A 24,652-nucleotide genomic window follows, 5' to 3' on the forward strand; every position below is an offset into this window, starting at 1 on the left:
ACACCTAATAAGCCCCATTCTAATTTCCTTTACAATATTATCTGTAAGCTGATTGATGGCAAGTGTTCTTTTAGCATTACATATAGACACGCTTTTGACTGAATGCTGATATTATAATGTGATAAATATGAATATGAACAATAAAATTAACTTCTTACTCTAGACTTTTAAATAGTGAAGGATACATGAGAAGTAAGAGGTATGTACTGACTACATAACATGCTCTTTGGATCAGAGCCAGAAGATTCTTGCACATTTACCGCAGAGCTGATGCTTGGATTCAGCAACATGTCTCCAGTGACTACCTGTAAAGCCTTAAATCACCATAAAACACATCAAGACCTAATCTAACTAAAATCTCACTGTGCCGTTTTCAGGCGTATTCTCCAAATGGAACATTAGTTCTTTTGGGCAGTTTTGGGATACGCTTAGGAGGAAATACAATATTCTGCATCTCTAAAGCTGAAGTGCATGAAAAAAGGGCATGGGGAAGGTTAGCAGCTACAGCATTGTACCTGTCTGGCTCTGTTTGAGGTCATGGGCACGCGTGTCATACAAACACGGGCAGAACAATGCATTTTTCCATTCTGCCCACTGTCAGTGCTCATTGGAGCTGGCAGCAGACCACAGATCTTTACAAGTTTCAGACCTTTGCTGTTCACAAACTGGCAGGTAGTGCTGAGCAGATGGTGGGAGATGTATGCCCATAAAATAAACAGACCTGTGTCTGGGTTTGGTTGCTGAGTCATCCAACCTAAGAGCTAAAATTTTAAACACAAATCTTCGCAGTCCTCATTTTGGGAGGGTGGCTTTTTTTTTTTTTTCCCCCTGTTGGGAAAATTTTAAAATTAGGTTGTGGTTTGTGTAATTCTTGTAAGAGGATAAAAATGCATGTTTGGCTATGGATTTGATACTGATTATACATAATGGATTGAACAGTACACTGGAGACACCCAGCCTATCTGTCACAAGACCTCGAACGGTAACTGCTATCTGGGAAACAGTGTTAAGTCCCAGAAGTGAAAATTATGCCTCAGGAAAATTCCTATGACTCAGACTGGTGGAGAGAAAAAGAATAAATACTTATGAATTAACTCAACTCATTAATTACATGTTTAGGTAAGGGAAGAGAGAAAGAAAAAGTATAAATGAAAACACAGTTAACATGCTTTCATTTGATATTTGCTAAGTATCCAGAAGAATTTCATGGGTGAGAAGATGGAGTGAGTTCAACAAAAATAACCTGCCAGAGGATTTAAGAGCAGCTTGCCTCTAAACCTCCTGAACTAACATATATTCTCATCTCAGGTTATTTCAGTGGAAATCTGAGAGGAGATTTGTGTCATGATAAGGCTGCATTAATCCAGAGAAACATTTGTTCACATGCTATTATTTCTGCTCTATTGGAAAATTAACAAAGTTTTAGTTAAAAGTTCATACTGATTGTTTCCCCTTTTAAAACAACAGCAGGGGTAGCAATGTTGCAGATGAATAGATATTTCTATACTGTGTATCTTATTACAGTAAAGCTGATAGGGGAAATATGTATCAATGAAATATAAAAAAAACCTGCAAGCCATTTAAGTGCTAAACCCCATCATTAGTCACTACTAAACCAACTGGGCTCAATCAGGTGACCTCAGTAAGTTATACCACATAAACTGGTGACAAATTTGGCATATGAACTATGAAGGAAACCTCCGGTTCCCATCATAATTTCTTGCAGTGCTCTCTGGGATGTGAAGGAGGGACGGCAAAGGAAACTTCTACCCTGCCCCAAGTCCCAAAGCTGAGCAGACAGCCCACCCTGCTGCTGTTCCCTTTGCAGGGGGAGTGAACCTGGCTTGGGTGTGATGGCACCTGCTGTGGTGCGGGTGAGTGCAGGTCAACAGCTGGGTCAGGGCTGGAGCCGAAATCTAGTCTGTGTCCAAATATGATATGGGCAGGTGACCCATAACTCACAAGATGGACAAAATTAACAGCGCTTCCCAAGTTACGAAGCTGAGGAGGAGGAAGAAAACATGAAATCCTCAAGTCCAGGTATTAAGCAATTGCTGGAAGGAACATCTGGAGGTCATTTAGTCCAACCTCCTCCTCAAAGTAGGAACAACACTATTAGGTTTTGAAAGTATCTGTGGGTGGACCTTCCACAGCCTCTTAGGGCTGCAGTGCTTAATCACTCTTACGGTACCACTTTTTTTCCACACACCTAGTCAGACTTTCCCTTGCTGCAACTCCTCTGTTGCTGGTAGCCCTTTTGCTGTGCACCTCCAAGAAGTGCCTGGGTCTGTCTTCTCTCTAATTAGCCATTAGTTAGTTGAAGGAAGCAATTAGATTCCCCCTTTGCCTTCTGTTCTCCTGGCTAAACAAAACTCTGCCCCTCCTCAGCACTTCCCGACCACCTCTGGGGTCCTCCACTGGATTCAGTCCAGTGTACCAAAGGCCCTCTGCTAATGGAGGTCCCAACCCAAATGCAACACTCCAGCTGCAGCCCACAAGCACCAAGGAGAGGCGAGGACTCACTTCCCATGACCTGTTAGCCGTGCTCTTGCTAACACAACTCAGCAGGCGCAATCCCCTCCTCCGCAAGGGCTCACTGCTGACCCAAGTTAATGACTGCCTGAACATAACTCAAAAGTGAACACATCCATGCAGTTGTGCACATCGCATTTCTGATATGTTCTCAAGGAGGTGAGTGAACTTTTGGAAACTGTCCTCTCATAACAGGGATTATGAAAAAATAGCAAGAGGAGGGTGCTCTACAATGAAAGTGATAAAATCTGTCTGTGGTGCTAAAAAATTTAAAAAAATAAAAATCATGGTGAAATTAGTTTAACTTAATTTGCATATGCATTTTGTAACTACTTTTTCTTAACGAAACAAAACTTTTTTTTGGGGTTAACCCATAAGCCTTACTGATTTGCAGCTAAATGTAATCTATAATCTAAATTTCATATCTCTTTTTGGCAAACAGTCATTCAGAACTTAAAAAACTATGGAATAATTATAGCAATTATACAGATGTTTAGTATTTTCTCTTTTTTTCCATTTTTTATGTTTACCTACTTTAGGATAGACATCAGGCACAGAAAAAAATTGAAATTTTGAAACTTTTAATTAAACAAGTGTCTTTACTATGCCAGGTTCTTTTTTTTTCCTTTCTTTTTCTTTTTTCTTTTGTTTTTTTTTTTTTTCCCCTTTCTTTAGACGTTACTTATTAAATAGAAAATAAGCTGAAGCAATTATTTTCCTGAGTACCACATCCTTGGAGATTTTGGAACTAGCAGGTCTCAGGATCACACCTCATTTTAATACAGGAAAACCAAATTTTCTTCTTTTTCAACTCCCCATTGTGTTCTCTGTTTCAAATGAACTAGATATTAACTAAAGTAAATCAAAATGAAGAACAAGGTCTACATGTACGAGACTGTACATTGGTGTATTAATTCACCAAATGCTTATTCTTAGTTCCAGTCATTTAGCAGCAGCTTCCCACAGACCAGTAATTTCATTATTTAAAAATCTGTCAGCAATCACTCATTCTGTGAAGGTGATTTTAATTTAAGTGATGTTAAGAGCAACTGGTTAGATTAAATGTAGGAAGCATTACAAACCATCATAATTAAAATGAAGATTTTTTTTCTGTGCATACACCTATGTGATTTAAATTAAAGATACTAATCTCAAAAGATAAAACCAAATTAAGACCCACGTAACCATATTTCCTTTTTCTCTTTCCCAAGACGTTCCAAATGACTAGGGGAAATCTGCTGGCGGAATCTTGTATTAAACTATAATTGCCCATATTGCCCATTGGAAACCATGTGGGCTAAAGTAAAATTATTTGACCTATTAACTTTTCATTTTCTTTAAGAACTTTTCTACGTGGAAAAAAATCCTGCAGACACTTATTTCACACTGCAGTGCTTTGCTGTTATTCATGTTATTTCCAGTGTCGCTCTTTCAATTCACACCCTTCCTGTTCTTCATTGACTTCCCTGTGAGAACTGCATATAGTCCCTGAGAAAGAAATTGCCCTTGCTCTGTCTGACAGGAGGTTTCTTTAGGCACGTTTAACTTTGTGCCGTGGTTTGTGCTGGGCTGGCCACTAAAACGAATGACAGATGCTTTCTTTTACCTCTCTCCCCCTCATTTCTGTAAACATTACAGGGGGGTTAAAAAGGCATCCCTGCAAGAAGCCTTCAGGATCTTAGAAGTATCAGGGATAAGTCTGGTTTCTGCTTAAGAAAATAATTTATATACACCGATGGCTAGGTCTGAAAATTGGTCTTAAAATGGTCAGTTCATCCCTGTCCTCCACTCAGCCGTGAGGGCTGGCTGCTGGGCTCTCTGGGGTCATCCTATCTTCTGCATTTGAAGGACCTCGACGAGGGATCACAAGTGGGAGAGCTGCTATCAAACACCATTGCTCTCATAAGCTCCTTGCTGACTCAAGGCCTTCTCCCTCCACCCTCAGATCAACCGGGATTCACCAATCTGGGATGGAAAGGCAAGTCTACCGCAGTGGGCTGGGAACATGGCTGTAAGCAGTGTTTCCTACTGCTTCAGGTGTGATATCTGGTCAGGACACTTAACCTTTTCTATTCACATGTGAAAAAGTAAAGCTATTCCAAGCCTGGATTTTGGCATAAGAGGTAATAAATATAAGAAATAATTGCAAAGAAAATATTTTGGTATTTTAAAACTAAACATTTTAGCATCTAACAGTCTAAATGACTCCATTGATCTCCTGTAGTTTTTATAAAAATGTTGAGTTTTTAAAATTTAATCTCTGTTTGCTATGGCAGTGTTTGAACTCCTGAAAACTTTGCTCTTGGCTGAGACTGTGATATTGTGTATACCCCTTCAAAAGTAGCCATGTTTGAGGAGCATGTGTGAGGTGAGAGCTGTGGCAGAGGACCTGACCGAGGATGTGCCAGCCAAAACATATTCCAGTCCAATCTGGGATTAACCGAGATTTACAGTAACACTATGCTGTAATGAACGAGAAGGGGAAAGGCAGGGATGGAGCATTTCTTTAAGTGAGCAAGATCTCCCCAGTGCCCTCCGGTTTGTTGTGCAGAGCTCTACCTGCCCTGGGTGAAGCACCGTGGGTGGCTGGAGGTGGAAGGGGAGCACAGTGAGGCTTTATGCTCCTGTTCAAAACAGCCTACCAATATTTCAGCGCCAGGCCTACGGCTGGCTGCGGCGGTCTGAGCAAACATCTGAGGGAAAGGCATAAGCGTCTGCCTGGGAGAAATCGTCTCACACTCCTCCGGGGAGGTGTGTGGGGATGGGGATGGAGGGGGAGGAGGGCAGGGAGGGTGCGAACCGCTGCCTGGGGCCCCCAGCATGGGCCTGGTCGGAGGTGGTGTGGGTGGGAAGGCATACAGCTCCCTTCCACATCTTCCCAGTAAATTCAACTTCATATGTTACCACAGGTATAGCATTAATCCAGGATGGACTGAAAAGAATTTGGGGCAGACTCATTTTTTCTTAGTTTAGCTCCCTCCCTGTATATGCACTACAGAGCTGCAGGTGTAAGCATACTAGTTAGGGGTGCAGTAACTTCTGGTTTTGTGAGCAGGCAATTAGACCTTCATATCAATCAGGCTTTATACTGAAATCATTAAGGCTACGTGAAGAAAAAGTAATGCTTGGGCACAGGTATGACTGTCTGATTCCTTACAGTGACCTTAAACAGCAAGTGTTTCCAAGCAAGGGGACCCTTCTATTAAAGGTGTTTCAATAAACAATGACGGATGATGATTAACAAGTGTTTTGTCCAGTTGTTCATCCCAGCAAATGAAATGACGTGTAAGCATAGGACTCACCAGTTTGCTTCAGCAATTCTGAACTGGCCCAGTGAGTACAAGTTTTCACTGCTCAAAAATGTTCTCTCCCTTATTCATAATTATCATTGAATTACCTTGCATATTTAGCAATACACTGCGTCAAAGAAAAAGTAGTCATCTAATGTTATATTTGAGCATGGGTGTTTTACCATAAGCCCTGTACTGAGACAGCAAAATAAGGACCAGCCCTCCAACACCCTAAATTGGACCGTTGCTTAGAACAATTTGTGTCTGGTTTTCTTGGCTCTGAAGATATTCAGAATAAAGGACATCTAACTATCTTCCAAACGCCATATTCTCCAAATTCTCTTAACCTATAGTGAATAATATGTATTTCCCTGTGTCGCAGAGAAGGCTGCAGTTGTTTGTGGCTTACCTGTCCTGGTTGTTCACAGGCTGTCTGGTACCTTGCTTGTTGGCATAATTCTTTAACTCTCTCATATTTTGGTAGCTGGTTAGACTGCTGAGTGTTTTTGTTGGGTTCTTCCTTCTTGCGTAGAAATTTGCTTTAAAAACAATAAAGTTGAATATTTTAGATACATTCTTCTAAACTCTGGAGATGATGAATTTAACTGGAAAAGCAAAGCTACTTGAAGGTTTAATGTCTTCTCAGGGAAAAAAACTCCCCACACTTCTGTTACTGACCTTCAGTGTAGGTCATGTAGTGAAATAAAGGCACAGGTGATTTGCTGGAAATTACCCAAAGAGAAATAAAGGCTGCTGAAATATGTCTAACTGATACAATTCAGCACCATTCATACATAAATGTCTGTTCTTTCACAACGCAAAACACACTGAAGCAGTACTCGCTTGGCTGAACAGCCCAGCTGAAGAGACTAAAGGCCTTCCACACTCATTCAGCACTAGCTTGGCTATATCTTATATATAACAGTGTGCCTTATATGCACTGTTTTGTACTACATCCCATAAGATTTCCACGATCTGTAAAGCCATAAAGTGCCGCAAGGAAATTGCTGTAAAATTTTTACTCAGAGAATATTTTCACAGCAGTATTTGGCAAGGTGAGAGGGTGTAAAGAGGTATCAGTGAAAAGAAGAGTAGTTATAGCCATAAATCTCATTTACACATAAGTCTTCGCTTAGCTAGAACAAAAATAAAGAACGCTTCCAATATGTGATGGAAAATACCAAAATCAGTTGATAAGAGGATTCTGCACAGCTGAATTTGAAACAGAGATTTGGAAAGAAAATGAGTCTGATGATGACCTAAGTGGCGATAAGAACAATGTTAGAGAAAGAGGAGGTACAGGCTGGGAGATTGGCCAGAAAAGCATGCTTTCAAATTTCTTCAGAGGTAGGGATTTGGGAGCACAGCAGCTTGCAAAGCCAGTGGTGGGAAACTAGGAAACAAGTCAGGCCTGTAAGTTTGCTTGCAAAATTTACTACTTCGCTGACCATAAAAAGGAAGAAGAGGGAGAAGGAAAGAAAGCAGGTACAAGAGGGTGTTCCCAGCAGGCAGGCTCTCCCAAAACTCTCTCACCCCTAATAATTACCCTCTTTCCACCAGAAATGTGTCACGCCAAATTTTGGTCTTCTTGTTTGTTCGAAACCTGAAAGCAGAACAATAATATTTACTGTTGGCACCTATGTATAACACGGCTAGTGTTAACAATTTATTTTTTAAGAAACACCTCTCCGCTTATATATACCTGCAATTTTATAGATGTGCTATTTAAGAGACTCTTCAAATGTGAGTGCTATGGTGATTGGCATGACACAGCTCATTTTCACAGAACCTTTTGCCACTCAGTTGTTGATTTACTTAGGTGTTTGCTTCTGAATTGGCTAAAAAAATGCTAGGACCCACCTGTTTCCTGGTCTCTCTAAGTCCAGAAGCTTTAGGACAGATTTGCCATCCATATCTGGAGGCGTATCTAGTCCTGCTATATCCAGGATTGTTGGAGCGAGATCAATATTGAGAACTATCTGAGGCACTCTGCAAATCAACAGAAAAGGTCATAGTTGTCATGTGTTCAATATATAAGTCTTCACATTCTCTTGGAAATAGAATGGTAATTAATGTTTATCAGGGCTTTGAAGATGTAAAGCTCGACAGAAGTGCTAAGTTTACAAAATTCCCTTTGAAGGCTACAATTCTGACAATGACAGGTCAGTACTGCAGACTAAAGAAAAAGGTGAGCACAATAAAACAAGGAGGTGCAGTAGCCACTACTCTTATCTCCTGATAAGACATGGCATGACACCATCCGTTCTTCTAAACCAGAAGGTGCGCAGTAAAGATGAGCACCTACTTTTTAAAAGCAAAACCCACGGCCTAACCCTACAGGACTACACATTATGCAACTTTCTTGTTTGCATTATAACTTATTAATAATATGCAAAATGAAAGATGTGCTTCTTTATAAGACTCATTGCTCTACAATACTAGGACATCCTTTATGAAATGAAACTGGACAGAGTGATAATTACGTGCTCGTAGAAACATTTTACATTAGGTTCAACAGCTGTGCTAGAGACATAAGAGAACGTACACTGATCCCGGCTCTACACTTGGACCACGAATAAAGAAAGGAACTCGAATATCAAAGTCATACGGCATTGACTTCCCCTTGACCAGTCCGAACTGCCCGATGTGGTAACCATGGTCAGCAGTGTAAATAATGTAGGTATTCTCCAGTTCTCCCATCTCTGCAAGCATTTGGTATAACTGCAACACAGCGTAGGAAAAACCCTGAATTAAATGTAGTAAAACATGTTTTGTCCATAATCATGTATAACCATCATTTTACTCCCTTAAATACACAGAACCAAACATGACATTGATGATGATGTTGAAAGAGGCATTCTGCGGATGGACGTTTTTACATCTCATCTTTACTGTGTTGTTAAAAGATTCAACTTATAAGTTCAACTTCACATTTCACAGAGGGGAAAATTAAACAGGTACAGAAAATTAAAATAGCAAAATATGTTACTACTAATACAGTTGCATTAGTACATCCAAAAGTCATTGTGTACTCAAACACAGCTTGGGAAAAAGTCTGCTACAGCTTTAGAGTAAATGGTACTCAGATTTGATTTACTGTGTTAGTCTACAACTTTCTCATTCCTTACAGTTGTGGGCTTGGGAAAAGGCTGTAAATTTTTATTAAAGTTTAAAGAAAACTCTCTGGGGGAAGATCTTTGGTCATGGTGCTTGATTTTTGAACAAAAAGTCATGCAAAGTACACCTAATAGTTCATGTATCACGTTACCTATAATTAGCTGTACACTGCATCGCCTAACTTCTGCAAACACTAGCAGACTGACACCTGAGTTGCTGTGATTTGCCAATTCCCAGATTTCAGCTGAAGGATGAACTGTGAAAGGAGTGTGTGAAATGAATAGAAGTTGTCATGTGTACACCTGTGTCTATCCATGTGCACATGCAGGTGATGCATCTTCTGTTAATACCAGGCTTTATATTAGGCCTGGTGACTTTTTCCTTTTAAAAAATCATCAGTAGATTCACCCAGCAATTGAAAGAAGTGAGTGAGCAGCTTGGCACCATGTTGCAGACAACACAAACAGAATTCATTTCTACTGAGGATATGTGGAGTAATTCTTTGTAGCCCATGGGTTTTCCCCAGGCTGTGGTTGCTGAAGATAAAGAAAGAATTAATTTAATTTTGTAATCGACTAATAAGACTGTATTCACAGTAGTTTCTTGAACTCACTCTTTCGATAGAGTCATCAACTGACATCAGGGTCTGAAGTCTTTTGCGCTGCAAGACGTTTGTAAACTCCATGTGGATAGGCAGCATGGGCCCCGTGTACTGCATGATCCAGTGCTTATCCATGTTTGGTGCGTAGTTATAGCTGGGAGTGCTGGGAGGAAAAGAAAGGGTCTCAAAAGTTGTGCATCATCACAGGCATCAGAGGAAGGTGGGAACTCCTCTAGCACAGGAATAGCCAACAAACAGTTAAATCCCATATTCCATGTAGTAGCTGGTATTTCTAATGTAAAAATATCACAAACATCACTTCAGTGGCTTCCAAGCTTCATTAGTTCCTACATTACTTCCTCAACATTTTTTTAGCCGCTTGCTTTCTGAACTTTCTTTCACGGTCAAATACGGCTACCAGATCCACGTTAATATCTGGGATACACCAAAACCTATTTCTCGAAAGAATCTGTAATCATTAAAAGTGCTCATCTGAATGATGCATCCCACAAAAACAAGTACAAAAATGAAGAAAGTCAGAGATCAAAGATGACTACTTCCCCTTAGTATCAATGTACATTGCCTTGATGCTTCCAGTGGGGAAATTGCCTTTATATTAGCACAAGTCCAATGAAACTCACAAGAAAGATATTTTCCTGTGGAATAAAGAAATTCAGTAGTCAGTACTAAGGCAAGAAAGGTAACACCGGTGTTACCGGTTTTCAAGATGCCCCAAAGAGGGAAAGCACTGACCTTTTTCCCCTCCCCATCACCAAAGACAAGTGCAGGCATTGCCAGGACCCTGAGTCCAATCCTCCCCGGGGCTGGCTGCCCGGGCGCAGGGTCAGCTCTGATATGAAGCCATGCTGTGGCCTTGAAGGAGAGAGCTGAGAAAGTGCTACAACCAGCGCTGCTGACTCCAGACCCACCACGCCGTGTCTCCATCATCGCCCTTGGCCTTCACCTGAGCTATGTCCCAGTGATGCCCGGTGATGTAGTAGATGTGCAAATTCTGCCCATACCAAAACAACATTTATTCATACACTAAATCCAGTTGATTTTTTTTTTAATGTGAATACAAAACATAGTGCGTTAACAGCACGACATGAACTATGACAACAATATTGAACTAATACTGCTATTAATACTAGTACTAAGAAGAAGTATGGCACAGAGTCCTACTGAAGCAAAGAATGATGCTTTAGGAGTTCGCACAAACAAAAGAGAGATTTAAGAGGGGTTTTCTATCCACAGCCAGTGAATTTTTGAAGGATATCATATAAGAAACAAGAATACATTCACAGATATATCACCTCTGAAGAAAAGGCACTGAAAAAAATATGCCAAGTAAATTTGCTGTACAGATATTCACAGTACAAAAGCTTTCCATCGATCCTGTTTTTATACCTAGCATATATGACAACTAAAAAGTGAAAAGAAACCAAACAAAATCCATGTCCCGGAACAGTTTCGTGTACATATGACCACTTTGTTTCTCTAACATTTGCAGAATCTAAGCTTTGAGAACCTACGCTTTGCCATTTTGATGTTCTTTGTGTTTTCATTTTTTCCCCATTTCTAATGCACTGCAGTACATGATACATGTATTACAGCATTACCTTTGAAAAATAAATGTAAATAGAAAATGAAAGAATGCTGTTGTGTGATTGGGATTATTTGATTCCTATGGTTCTTTTTTTCAGTTTATAACCAAAATCCAATTCAATATAAATTTACTGTTTAGATGCTGATAATTTTAATATGTGCATTACCCAAAGGTACGTTTTCCCCACAGAAATGTTTGTGTGTAGTTGTCTTTTTGTAAGAGGTAGCACTGAACAATATCAGAACACTGTATACTGATAACTTAAAGTCACACCTTTGACCAGTCCTTCATTTTGCTTTTCTTTTTCTTGACACGGTTGTATGTGATCACAGAATGGTGGAAGCAGTTGATTTTACTGAAAGAGTTGATTTTACTGTATCAGCTATAGTGCAGAAAACCTATAGCTATATATTCTCAGGATAAAAATTGGCTGAATGTGTAACGTAATAAACTGATAGTCAAGTGCAATAAATTAATGGGGCCCACACTGGAGATTATTTTTGAGTATTTAGTAGAGTTTGAGACGTATACATGTGTCTCTAGCATATACAGCTCATTTTGACTAACCTACTTAACAATTAGCATCAAGGTAAAACAGAAGTGAAACAGTGGTGTCACAGGATTTGTGAACATTTCCTTGAGCACTTCCTTCCTAAGAAGTATGGAAAGGTTGACAAAGACAAGCACAAAGTGAAATTCCTTTTCTGCTGGAAATTCTTTTATTGCAGGTTGAAAAGTCAGAATTTTTCCCATGGTAGAAGTCTGATTTTTTAAAGGAATGCTTATGTTACCACAAAATTAATGAAACTGAGCTCAGGGGCACAGTTTTCTAGGTTGTTGGCTAGCCAGCGGCCCTAGCAGATGGACTGATGGAGCCCTAGACCTTGAAGAAGCAAGCCTTAGATTTTTGGTCACTTATCAGGTGTGAGGCACATCGACAGAAAGGAAGGATACTTCCAGCGCAAACTTTCCTGTTTCTTTGGGAGTTGGTCAAATGAGATGTTTTCCCATGAAAGAATTTGGTTTTGATTAATCAGAATTTTGCAGCAAAACCCTGCTTTCTTTTTCAGCAGACTCCTGAGTGCCCCCACCATGGAAGGATGAGGTGGCTGTGAGCCGTGCTCAGCCGGCAGTGCCGTGACAGCCTGCCGCTGTGCCAGGAAGGAGAGCCAGCTGCCGAAGCAGGCTCAGGTCTCGTGTTCCCAGGCCATTGTCAGAAGCCTCCTCCACATAATGGATAGTCTTTAAAAGCAGCACTCAAGGGTTTAGCAGGGCGGTTAAAACCTTTCACAGACACTTTCTAAGTGCGTTTTGAATTTTCTAGGCGAGAAATGCAGTAGGCAGAGAGCGAGCAGAATTTTCCTTCCAGACAATTCAAGGAACAGGACCTTCTGTGAAATATCCAGTGCCAGTGGCTGATGGAGAAATGTGAAACGGGGGTGCAAAGTGGAGGAGAAAGACTACTAGGGAAGAGACAGAAAGGAATCGACAAACCCCACAGTTTGTCTGTGTTCCTTGCGTAGCCCTTGTTGTTGTACCTTGCAGAAATCCACCAGAACAGCACTGCTTGCCAGGCACATAGGTGATAGGTGACCTGACATTGCCCTCAGATGTGTCTACCTTTTTTTGGGGTAAAAAATCCCCAAACAAATACAACAGAGGGGAATTCTGGGGAGAATATTGCCAATTTCTGAAAACCTTTCCAAGTAGACAGACCTCCTCCCTGTCAGTGATAACTGTTTATCACAATGTTTTTTTCTTGAAGCAGTAGGAGATATCAACTAAATGTTGATATGAGATACAAACTAAATGCTCAGCTGGTGTAAGCCCTTGAAAGTCATCATGGCTCAGTCTGTCACTGTTTCTATTCTTCCATTTTTGGGAACAGCTTTGCACTCTATTGACAAGTACTTCTGAAATGTAACACAGCCATCTACGTTTCCTTGATTCTTCTTAGCACTGGGAATATCAGATCAAAGAAATGTACTGTGTTTTCTATTGCCTTTTCTCAGTCATGGAGGCTATCTTGTCTTGAGCACATTCATCGGTCCATGATCAGCAGACAGTGCCAGGTACCTCATTATTTTCAGGTTGTCCAAAGTCTGGCAAGAAGCTACTGCTGACCTGCCCATTGTTCTTTGCTGGGCTGCCCCTGAACAGCTCAGATGCTGCCCCAGAGTACAGTAAGGAGCAGTTTCTGATTTCAAGGTCATTCTTGATAGTTGATCGGCAAATAGTAAAGCACTTAAACCTCTGAATGTGTGCCTAGAGACTGACTGAGAGTTCATTTTACATGTTACAAAAATAGATAACATGAAAACGTGCTCCCTTTCATGTACGTTAGTTCTAAAATGACCAGCGACATACTATATGAATATTAAATCTGTGGAGACGGTAAGGATTGAGGGAGCAAATGATTACTCCTCTAAAAAGGTATAGTATTTGATATTCTTGTAGGCTATATTAGCTTGGGCAAATCTGGATCGCTCAGTTGCTTGCTTACATTTGTCCAGCACATACTGTCCAGAACTTCCTATGCAGAGGTTTCTTGGCAGTCTGTGACAGGTCTGTTCTGGCACTGGGCTGGACACTGGAAGATGTCGGGTTCATAAAATTTCAAATCGATACCCCCAGTTTAACTAAAAAAAAGTCCCAAATGCTTAACAATAACAAATGCTGAACCCAGTCAGGTACTTTCACACAAAAGCATTGTCAGAATGAGAAAAATAATTCACTGTGAGATTTTGTAATAATTCACCTATATGAATAAATTTATGGAGAAATGATCCCATTTTATGTGTACATTTGCAAAACCCAGTTTTCTAGCCTTCTCTAGCGTTAGATTACAGCTTCCTCAGGAACAGGATGACTTGTGTGGTATGAGTTCTGTTAGCACTTAATGTTGTTGCATCAATGTGCATTGTTTTGTTCATGCTCCATCATGGAAATTGCATTCACTGTCTATTTACCACCTGTGAGACTGCAGCAGGAAAGCCCACACTGCTGATAACAAAGTGTTCTATAGGTTATGGAAGGAGTAAATATCTATAAGCACTAGTACACTTTTCTCTTTGAAGAAAGATTCATCATGAAATCTATCATTTATTTATCTATAAGCATTGGTTCAAATAGATATGTAAAGTTATGTTGAGAGGAAAGGAATTATATTAGCATTCAGGTCTGTACCCTGAATCCAAAAAAGTCCTCAATAACTTTTGGTTACATGAACAATCAGCATTTCATATCACACATTTTAATTATTCTTACTGACAACATATTTACTATATTTGTATATTTAAATTTGAAGTTTAAAATAGTGAATGCATCTTATTTGGCTTCTAAGGTACCACGATAATTAAGTTAGACAAGAAATAAAAAAAAACAGCAACCCAAACCAATGGATGCTTGTACTTGAGGACCTACTGAAACGGGGTCCTCAAACAGCAAATCATTCAGAAATTAATTCCACTGTCTTCTACTAGTAACTGAACCAGTTTTTGTGTGATATTCAATGAAACAAATGGAATAAAGCCCTTCTGCAAATCATTATTACAAAAAGATACTTTACAGGTTAAGAAAGGAATGGGAGATTCAGCTTGGCCAATGCTGTTTACACAGTTGTGGTATCTGTGTGGAAAAGAAATAAAGCAGAGCACAGCATGTTTTAAGAGCTCCCAGAAATCAGTGCAACTTTAAATTAACATTTGTTTTCTAAAGGTTTGATCTAAATATATACATTTCCGTTTCAGATGGGTTAACATGGAAAGAACAAGCACGTTTACAAACATTTGTTCAATTTCTCATACTAAAAATCTGTTTGCCTCTATTTACAATCTCCTAATTCCCTCCTGGTTTTGTCCAACAAAAGAAAATTATGTTCACAAAAATACTGCCTAAAAATGTTGATTGTGAATAATTCCATAGAGTTCTTGGGCCTTTTTATCCCAAAAGTGTTTGGCTAATCTTCTGTTTGAATTGGGAGTCCTCCAGTTAGTAAAAATAATACAGTACTTATACACCCCAGCAACATTTTATTTTCATAAAAATAAAAGTCTGCAACATTTTAAAATAATACCTATGGTAAAACTCATTATGAAAAACGAACAGCTTCTTTATAAAATTAACACCTGTATTATTCTTTGAAATATGATTAGCAAACATTGCCCAAGTGGTCATGTTTCTTCAAAAAAAAAGAGTAAATAAACAGGAGAAGCAAATCATTTGTTTCCAGGGAAAGCAGACTTCCAGGTTTAGACACTGTTCTTGGAAAGCAAGAAGCCTTGGGTCTGGGCAAAACTAAAAGTCAAAAAAACATGACCAGTGGCATGGTCAGTATTAATGTGAAGTTGAATTTCAGCATTCTGGGTCTACTTTCACTGTCTTTTGAAAGGGGAATCTTTTAAACCCAGGGATATTTATATATCTGGGGGTGTAAGTATGAAAGTTTCACTCCTGAAGTGTAACACAACTGCTGTATTTTGGAATAAAGAAGAAAAAAAAGTTGTTACTCGCTAAATATAGCACCTTTTTATTTTAGGGAAAATGATTTGTCGCTGCTGCAGGAGTTAATTGGGTAACTAGAATCTTACTGCATTTCTATATCACACTATTTCTTCTAGTCCCATTTAAAGTCGCAGTTGCAACGACGTGTGGGATGATTTTGATCATTTATCTCTAGGTTCATTTCTATATCACACTATTTCTTCTAGTCCCATTTAAAGTCGCACTTGCAACGACGTGTGGGATGATTTTGATCATTTATCTCTAAGTCAGGAGTCCAAGTGGGCCTCAGGCCAGCCGTGACAAGGCACACTGACATGTCAAGATTTATTACTGATGCAAATGTGTGATCCTGCTCTAATGGGTAAGTGTCCATATTACAAGAAATACCTGTGTAACTGGCAGATGTTCGAGACTGAGCTTCAGTGACTAGAAAGCACCCTGAATCCAGCTATCTCATGTCCCAGATTCACAGTTCAGACTGTTCTGGGGTTTTGGAGGCACAACAGCATTGCTCTTCATGCTTTGCTACTGCAAACACACTGCTACTGCCAGACCTGGTCAGACAGCATATTTCATGCTATCTATACATTGAAATTTAAAGCTCTGCCTTTCATGCCATCTACCTTTTCTCACATTACCTTGGGAAGCTTTCCAATCTCTTCCCAGATTCCATTTCTAGCTAACCCTCCTAAGGTATTTAGCCTGGCAATAGGATTGCTTCCAGGTAACCATAAAATCTGGTTGTCAGTCCTCCTGCCAGCCCAAGGATCTTTAACTCAGCACAGTCAGCAGTGTTTCAGATTTCCATTTTTTACATTCTTCAGTAAACCTGCCTCCCGCAGATTTTTGCTTCTAATGTTTGTTTACTTCACAGCTTATAAACAGCTTAGGTCTGATTCACATTTCCCCTAGGACCGGTTCTCAGTGGAAGGTAAAGGGAAGTTAAAGTGCCAGAGGCCCTGAGCATAACTGAGAATTCAGGCTTTCATTAGAGCATCCTTTGAGTCAGAGCTTTCGTGCTCAGCTGTCTGATGGAACAAGATTCCCCTGTAACAGCTGCCAGGGACACCCTGAGAGCCATCTTTTGTGTCATAACTTCATATGTAACAACAGCATTACCAAAGATCTACCAATCCCACTACCCAATAGAAGATGTTCATTACCACAGCAAAAGTCTGTGTATTGCTTTCATCTAGTACATCTTCTCCAGTCCCATTTTCTTCCACAGATATAACTTCTGGGCATAGCTAAAGGACTTGTATTAGTATGTTTTATTTTCAGAAAATATATCACTCATTATGGACATAGCAGCCAGCATAAACTTTCAGAAATATTTTTAGGTGTCAGAAATGGGACATCTTTTAAGGAAAGGAGAGATGGGAGAGTGGGAGGGAGAATGGATGCTTAAAAACAATAGAGAATGTCTGCTGATTCCAGTATAATATAGTCTGTTAAATTAGAACTAATGAGAATTAACAAGGTTCACTTAAAATTAATGATGAAACAATGTACACATCATTACCTTTCTTGTCCTTCTAAGACTGCTCATGCCACTCCAGCAGGCTCTTTGTGCTGAGGAGGACAGGACTGTAAGGTAACGATGGTATGTAATTCTTCCTTTCCCTTTTGGTTTTGATGGGTTTTTCATAAATCTTATGGACTTTGCTGCTGCATTAATTTGTTTTTCTTCTTTCCATGTTGTTAAGTGGGGAAATGAGACCAACAGACGCCCACATTTGAGAGCAGAACTCTCCCTGAACTGGAGTATTTCCTGCCGTAGCTGCTTCCCTCTGCATACATGCAAGAGGAAAACTTCTGAACAAACTTCTGGTTTGTATTTTTAAAAAATGTATAAAGGCAGTATTTCAGTCAAATGATAGGCACTTTACCAGCAAAGAAACGTCACATAGTTTAAAGGCCTGCTTCAGCTACTGTCCTTTTAAGCAAAACTTCCCCCCACATGTGGTTGACAGGCTATCTTAATCCTTGGTTTGTAGGTATAACCTTCCATCTCAGTTTGTAAAGCCAGCAAGCAGCTTTTGACCTGGTTTCCCTTCTTTGTTGGAGGTAGGCGTTACAGTAACATGATATAGCAACTACATTTTTAAAAACAAAATCCAAGGTCAGATGGCTGTCACCCAAGGTCAGAAAAAAAGAGATTCAAATGCTGCTTGACCACCAAGGAAGAAAACCTAAGGGTTAAACGTTCAAATTACACAAACCTTGGCAGGAGGGATTTTATTGTTCTTGTGCTGTTTTCACAGGGAGCACCAAATATTTCTGTGAGAACTGAACGTCTTATATCTTTTAAAGAGCATTGCTAATATTTTTTGCTAGAGAGATCAGTTATTTGGAGGCTTCAGCCACCCAAATTGGCAGTTTATCTTCAGTTTGTCTCATTTCTTAGTCTGCAGACTGAACTCTAACACACACAGTCAGTCAGTGCAATAAGAAACACAAAACAACCCAGCAAGGATTTGTTGAGGTCACTAGAGAAAAAAATCTTTGCAAGAAGGTTGCCAAGAAATCAACAACACCAGAAGACAAGAAGCAGCACAGCTGAGTCTCATATTCTGGGCTACTTCACAAGTAACCTAGCAGAGCAAGGTATTTAGACCCCACGAATCCACGTAAAATAAAAATTAATTTATACAAGTACTCAGATGAAACTAAGCCTGCAAATAGACAACTAGGATCATCGGTTGATCTTTGCAGGTGACATGCAACCTGTGTAAGGTAGAGAGGCAGTTAAGATTTTGGAGACTAACTAAATCCATTAGTTCCAGCAGCACAAGCTAGAAAACAAGTAGGCTGAAAACACCAAGCGGTAGAAAGTGTCAGGACAATGATAAACCAATGCAAGTTCCTACAAGCACTCCTTTGTCAGAAGACAGTGAGCATGGAGCCTAAAATGAGTTGCTTTGGCCTGAGGAGAAGTAGAGTGAGATACAATGATTCAGTGCTTTTCTCCCAGACACTGTCCCCACAGCTAAGCGGAAACAGTTTGAATCCTACCCTTCTGTATGATGGATAGTCCCCCAGCAGACAGGATGGCTTGCCTGAGGCCAGGCAATCTGTGCCACTAAACGGGAAGCAATCTGCTGAACAGAGCAAGAACAAATAGATATAACTCCCTTGCTATGAAAAGGGGTGATTGAAAGAAGACATGGGAGAGGTCCATTAAATTTGATGTAGTGACTGTTCATTATTCCTCCCACAATGGGAAGAGGGGACAGGCTGTCCAGAGAGGTTGTGGAGTCTCCCACTCTGGAGACATTCAGAACCCACCTGGACGCTGTCCTGTGCAACCTGCTGTAGGTGACCCTGCTCTGGCGGTGGGGTTGGACTAGATGATCTCCAGAGGTCCCTTCCAACCCTGACCATTCTGTGATTCTGTGACACTGGTGGCATAGGCAAGCTCCAGGTTTAGAAGGAAAGAAAAAGGAGTCCTTTGTCCCTGACACACGGAGTGGCACTGTGGAACTTGTTGCCGCAGGATGGTGGGGCTGCCACCACAGTTCAAAAAGAGAGCAGACTGATGCAAAGAGAAGGGGGCACAGTGGCCTGGATGCTTCACCTTAACTGGTGATTTTCAGAAGCTGGAAAAATGAGGAAAAGGGATCTTTCTTGTTTTTTGGTCATCCCTCCAAATATTTCCTGCTGTTTTCTACGGGAGCACATAATTCAGGATACTGAGTTAGAAAGATCTTTCTTACAATGCAATATGACAGGTTCTGTGAGTTCATGTGTATCTTATTTTACCTTTAGGACATAAAAAGTTGATAATAATTATTCATGATGATTACTTGAGAACCAATTTCAAGTGAATATTTACAAACTAAAGTATCAATCTCATCAATTCTGTATACAGGTAGGAATTACCCTGAATATCCAACTAACTATGAAACATTGCTGACCGGTTTGCACCACTTGCAACATCTAGTGTCATGAATGTGGGATCATTGAGAATACAGGATAAGAAAAATACAGTTAAGAATGTAAGCTCAGAGAAAGTAGCATATCTAGAAAGTATCAGCCAATAAGAGGATAAAAAATACAAACTAATATTTAACCATGTGCCATGAACAGCTAATTTCTTTCTGGCCCCAACTAGTGATCAGTTTATGCATGCAGTTTATGCAGTAACTGGTACTCCTTGCAATTTTAAACTAGTCGATGTAACTACAAAAAATGTCCCTGCATGTGAGCTGCTGCATAGTGTCCAAAAGGCAATTTGTAGACCAAAGAGCTTTACTGCTGTGTGATGAAGCTGATGACTCCTCATTTTCAGAGGCCAAATCAATGTACAATCCAGGCAAAATATTTTATTAAGTTCTTTTTTTTCTGTGTGGAAAGAGGTGCAAAGACATTGTTTAAGCACAAATGGAAAGAGGGGTCCATATCCCTATGGTAGACAGAAGGGCAATCAAAAGATTCCCTAACACCTCACTATGAGGAAAAGAACCCAGAATATTCAAGGTATAAAGCAAGATGTGGAATCCAGGCCTACCCTCAGATTTTTACCTGGAGTTGCCCTCAGTTCTAGAAACAAAATGAAGAGTTCTTTTTTTTTATTACAGTGTAATCACCAGAAAAAGATTAAGCATGTTATTTAAAAATGAAGTCTAATAGGCTATTTTGGGAATCTGCCAGGATCTAGCCTATAAACAAATCTGGTGCACTCAAAAGCTACAAAAGGGTGTTTTTACTCTCAACGCATTCAGTCAGTCAGAGCCCAGGAAGCGCATATCTTAGAGGAAGAAGAAGGAAGTAATATCTTTCCAACAGATCCTGACCTGTGTCTACATATTTTCAGGGTATTGTAAGAAGCTGCCCTTACAAAGCCAAATACTGACCTTTTAATCTCCCACAACTTCCCAGGAGGAAAAGAGCTTCTCTCTGTTTTAATAATGGTCAGAGCTGTCACTCTCCTCTCCGAAAGGAACAAGCACAGCAAAAGAAACAAGCAAACATTCATGGCTTACTCTGAGTTTCTTATATTTGAATTCTCTGTCCCTACAAAGTCTCCATAAACAAATACCTCACAAGAAGCAGATAGAAGGAGCGGGTCTGGCAGGGTGTGATTTTGACTTACATATGCTGTGAAGCGTTGGGGTAGAGCTCTGAGAACTGCGGTGCCGAATCCTCGGGGCCATGGGGCGCAGCGTGGCTGATGACCATCATTATGGGCCTATGGGGATATATCCTCTTAGACATTCTGAAGTAATTAATGCTCTCATTAGTGATTAGGTCTGTGAAGTAGTCCTGGAACATACGATTAACACAAAGCAAAAGTTACAAAGTGCATGATTAATTAGATCACATACTATCATGTTATTATGTTATTTTCAAGTCCTCATTAAAGCTCAGATCAGGAAGTAAAAACATACCATCAAAGAGATGAACGATTTGAGGGAGCACAGGGGAGACTGAGCAGTAATTACTTTCTTAAGCAGGCGATGCCACATAAAATGAGACAGTATTTTGCAAATCAGGTACAACAGAAGGCATTAAGTAAATATGATTACCAGATTTTGTAATATAATGCTAAGTAACATCTAAAATTACAGACTACGCTGACAAAGAAGTTTCTTGAATTTCACTGATAAAACACTTTCACAAGATAATGGCTCCCAACTGCAAGAAATCGTTGAGTCTTACATTGGTTTTCTGTTTACATAAACATTTCTTGCATGCTCTTTGTTCAGAGTATACTTTTGCATATATACAAAGTGGAAGACAGCTACAACAGGCAACAACAGATTGCAAAAACCTTTATCAAAGAAATTGCAAATGCGAATGCAGGGAGCAGTTGAATTCCTGCAGGCTCTGTTCGTTTAATTGTGCAACTTTAAGCAGTGCAGCTGCTGAGATTAAGGTTGTGACTCGCTAATAAACTGGCTTAACCCACAGCCAAGGTGGCAAATGGAAGCCTACAAGGGGAAGGGAGGAAATGGAACTAAGAAAAAAAGATGAAAACTTAAATTAAACCACCTGCCACCTTGGAGCATTCACTGTTGGCCTGGAGGTCTAGTGCGAGCTTCATTGAGAAAGTGCTGAGACAATGTTTGTAATTTCAAGCACTTCCAGGCATGACTAATCATATGTTGTGGATTCAAGGCCCCGAACAGCTGCAAAAGCAGAGCCTGAGGGACAAGGTCTGTGTCGCATGTCGGTGCTAGGACAAGCCAACCAGCTGTGACCTCCTCGCTCGCCGGTTCCCCGTCCCCCCTGCCCCTTCCCCTCTCCTGCAGCACACACGGTAGCCCTGGCTGCTACAATCCTTGCAGGGATACGAAGTGGAAGCATCAGCAAGCGACCTTTTGGTGTACAAAATGGGTAGTGAGCGCGAGGCACCAGCGTTGTGCTAATTTCTGGTTTTGTGGCCTGTTGAAGTGAAATGCCTGTGTGACTGCTCTCCCAAAGCATCTGCTCCCCTCCTATTTGCCTATTTATTCTAGCTACATACACAGGGTGTGTAAGGAATGTATAACTAACCAATATTCTTTATTTTCTTTTTTTTCACTCTATATAAATATATAATTAGTATCATGTAATTTCAACGTGTGGGGAAATCAGAAACAGGCATCGCGAGCTTCCAATAAAGTCTCATTACATGGGTCAGAAACCACAGCTGCAACATCTGTATCATCTTCTGTGAGCTACAGTCTGAGGAAATTCCAGATTGCTTTCTGCAGGCTGGAAAGTCTGTGATCTGCACTCCTAAACCTTTCCGAGAAACTTCACGGCAGTGGGCAGGTCACCTTGGCATACTTTCCAAACTTTGTCAAGAGCACGAACAAGCTCTGAGGTTTTCCAGCGGCTGTGTTCTCGTGCCTATCTATTCTCATAGTCATATCCGGAGCCTGACACCACAGGCGTACAGCCTTTTTCTGTGTGTGTGCACTGTATAATGGAAACCAGAATTAACTAAGGATTCTTATGTGGGTAACAACTGACAACCCTCAGCCAACTTTAAAGTTCAGTAGTGCAAGGGGCACAATTGTTTTTGGGAAAGGCTTTTATTTACTGTTTGCTTCTGCCACTGAACAATCCCTTTCTAGCAGAGGGAGGGAGGAAGGGAGGGAGGAAATCACGGGGCTGCACAGAAGAGCCCTTGGAAACTTTTGTCCGTTGTGTGATTAATATTCTCACGTGGAAATTGATCTGCAATGCCCTGGAGAGAAAATGGCATCTCAATTTCTTGGTTGTAGTTAGTTAATTAATTAATTATCTGGTTGAATAATTATCTGAAAGTGATTTTTTATATGGCTTAATGATGCAGCATTTACGTGTCTGGAAAATACCTTTGCATAATCAAATCCATGCTTCTCTTTGTTACCGTTGCGAGAAATGGTGTAATTATAGAAGCGAGAGTTCTTCACTAATCCAACCCACTCTCTCCACCCAGGAGGGATGTAGCTGCCATTGTATTCATTGAGGTATTTCCCAAAAAAAGCTGTGAAGGTAAAGAAAAAAAAAGCACACACACACACATGAGGTTTTGCAATCCAAGCCTTTGAGTCCGAGTCAAAAGCATGCATGGATGAAGATAAAATGTGTTAGAATGAGTCAGAGTTGCTTTATCAAAACTGTTCCTTTTATACCTTAGAGGGTTTTGAAATTAAAATAAGTTATTTCCAGAGTTTTTATGAGAGTTGAAAGCCTTTGTGACTTAAGTTTTCATCTTAATCTTTTGGGATGTGGTGCTTTTGTGATATATTTTAGGTCTTTTTTATTTTTATTTTTTTTTAGAGTGAGTATGTTTCACTTGGTTTCCTGAAAATGGAATAAAATCTCAGTGCCCAGAGGAAACATCTGAGAAACACCTTGTGGTTTTAAGCAAGTTCTGTGATGCCTTGGAGCCTGGCTTCTGACTTTTGAAAGTTTGAGCTTAGCAACCTGGCTACGTTTGCTGGTTTGATAAAAGGCCTGGGAAGTCCAGATCTCTGTCTGGGCCACGTTTGGGTAAAGCAAGAGGGAATCCCCAATCTGCTTTGCTACCACAGCTTCTCTAGGGCAAAACTAATGAAGAAACAAAGACGTGGAGGTCAACTACCTCTACCTGGCCTGCCAAACTAAGTCTATTTCTTTCCATTAGCTCCAGGTGACAAGTCAGAACCCACTTAGACTGCAACTTTTAGCCTTTGCTGTCAGACCCAGGAGGGTTTGCAGGTGCTCCTGCCAATTCTTCTGGAAGGAAGTAAAAAGGAAAACAATCTCACACTGCAACAGGCTCCCAGCTATCTAGGAGTTGTGAATCGCTTGTGCCAAAGATACACAGACACCAAAAGCTGGCCAACTGGCTTTGGGAGGGCGGAATAACGCTGGCATGGCACCCTGGCAAATGCAGGCGTGTTGCTTCTAGGTACAGATGGGTATGGAAGCTCTTCAGATGCTTGTGTATGGTCTTTGGCCTGGATAAAGAAGTCAGCTTGGATGGCTCTGCCCTGCTTTTCCACTGCCTGGGAAGCGTAGCGACAGAACACCTGACTGGGCCTGCAACTTGGGTTTTTAGGGATTTATTACTCCAGCTCAGTCCCAGCAAGTTACTGGGATGTCTGAGTAACTTTACTGTTTGCATTTTTAATTTTCTTGAGGTTTACAAGCCTCTGGAGTGCCACCTGTGCCAGCAGTTCTGTCGCCCGTGTCTCCAGCAGTCAGCACAAAAGGTACACCTGGTATTCAGCAAATAAGACACGTCTGAAGAGGAGGGAATGACAGAAACCTCTCCCTTTCCAGAGACAGAGCTCCTCTGGGTGGCAGCTGCCCACCTCACTGCACCCCTCGTGGTACACAGCCCCTGCCCTTGCTGTCGATGCCAGCTCAGCCAGCCAGCTCTGCCCATGGAGCGCTGCTCCCCAGCATCACTTCCTCAGCTGGGCTTTGGGACACACGTCAAACCCCCGTACTTGTTTCCTGCTAGGAAATGAAATCACTTTGGAAAACCTCACGTTCAACCTAGACACATTCAATCTAACCAAAAAAGCACATTTGTGGAAG

General features: G+C 40.6%; 1 protein-coding gene across 1 annotated transcript in view; it reads right to left on the reverse strand.

Annotated features, from left to right (window-relative positions):
* Positions 1-24,652, reverse strand: part of SULF1 (sulfatase 1) — a 123,671-nt gene that overhangs the window by 24,913 nt on the left and 74,106 nt on the right. Inside the window, exons 8-14 of the mRNA XM_009886215.1 lie at positions 22,957-23,108; positions 20,745-20,914; positions 9,553-9,703; positions 8,368-8,543; positions 7,683-7,811; positions 7,369-7,425; positions 6,232-6,361 (exon numbers count right to left, since the gene is read on the reverse strand). Of these exons, the coding sequence (XP_009884517.1) occupies positions 6,232-6,361; positions 7,369-7,425; positions 7,683-7,811; positions 8,368-8,543; positions 9,553-9,703; positions 20,745-20,914; positions 22,957-23,108 (965 nt within the window). The remainder of the gene's footprint in view (positions 1-6,231; positions 6,362-7,368; positions 7,426-7,682; positions 7,812-8,367; positions 8,544-9,552; positions 9,704-20,744; positions 20,915-22,956; positions 23,109-24,652) is intronic.

Source organism: Charadrius vociferus, unplaced genomic scaffold (assembly GCF_000708025.1).
Source record: "Charadrius vociferus isolate BGI_N301 unplaced genomic scaffold, ASM70802v2 scaffold885, whole genome shotgun sequence".
Lineage (NCBI taxonomy): Eukaryota > Metazoa > Chordata > Aves > Charadriiformes > Charadriidae > Charadrius > Charadrius vociferus.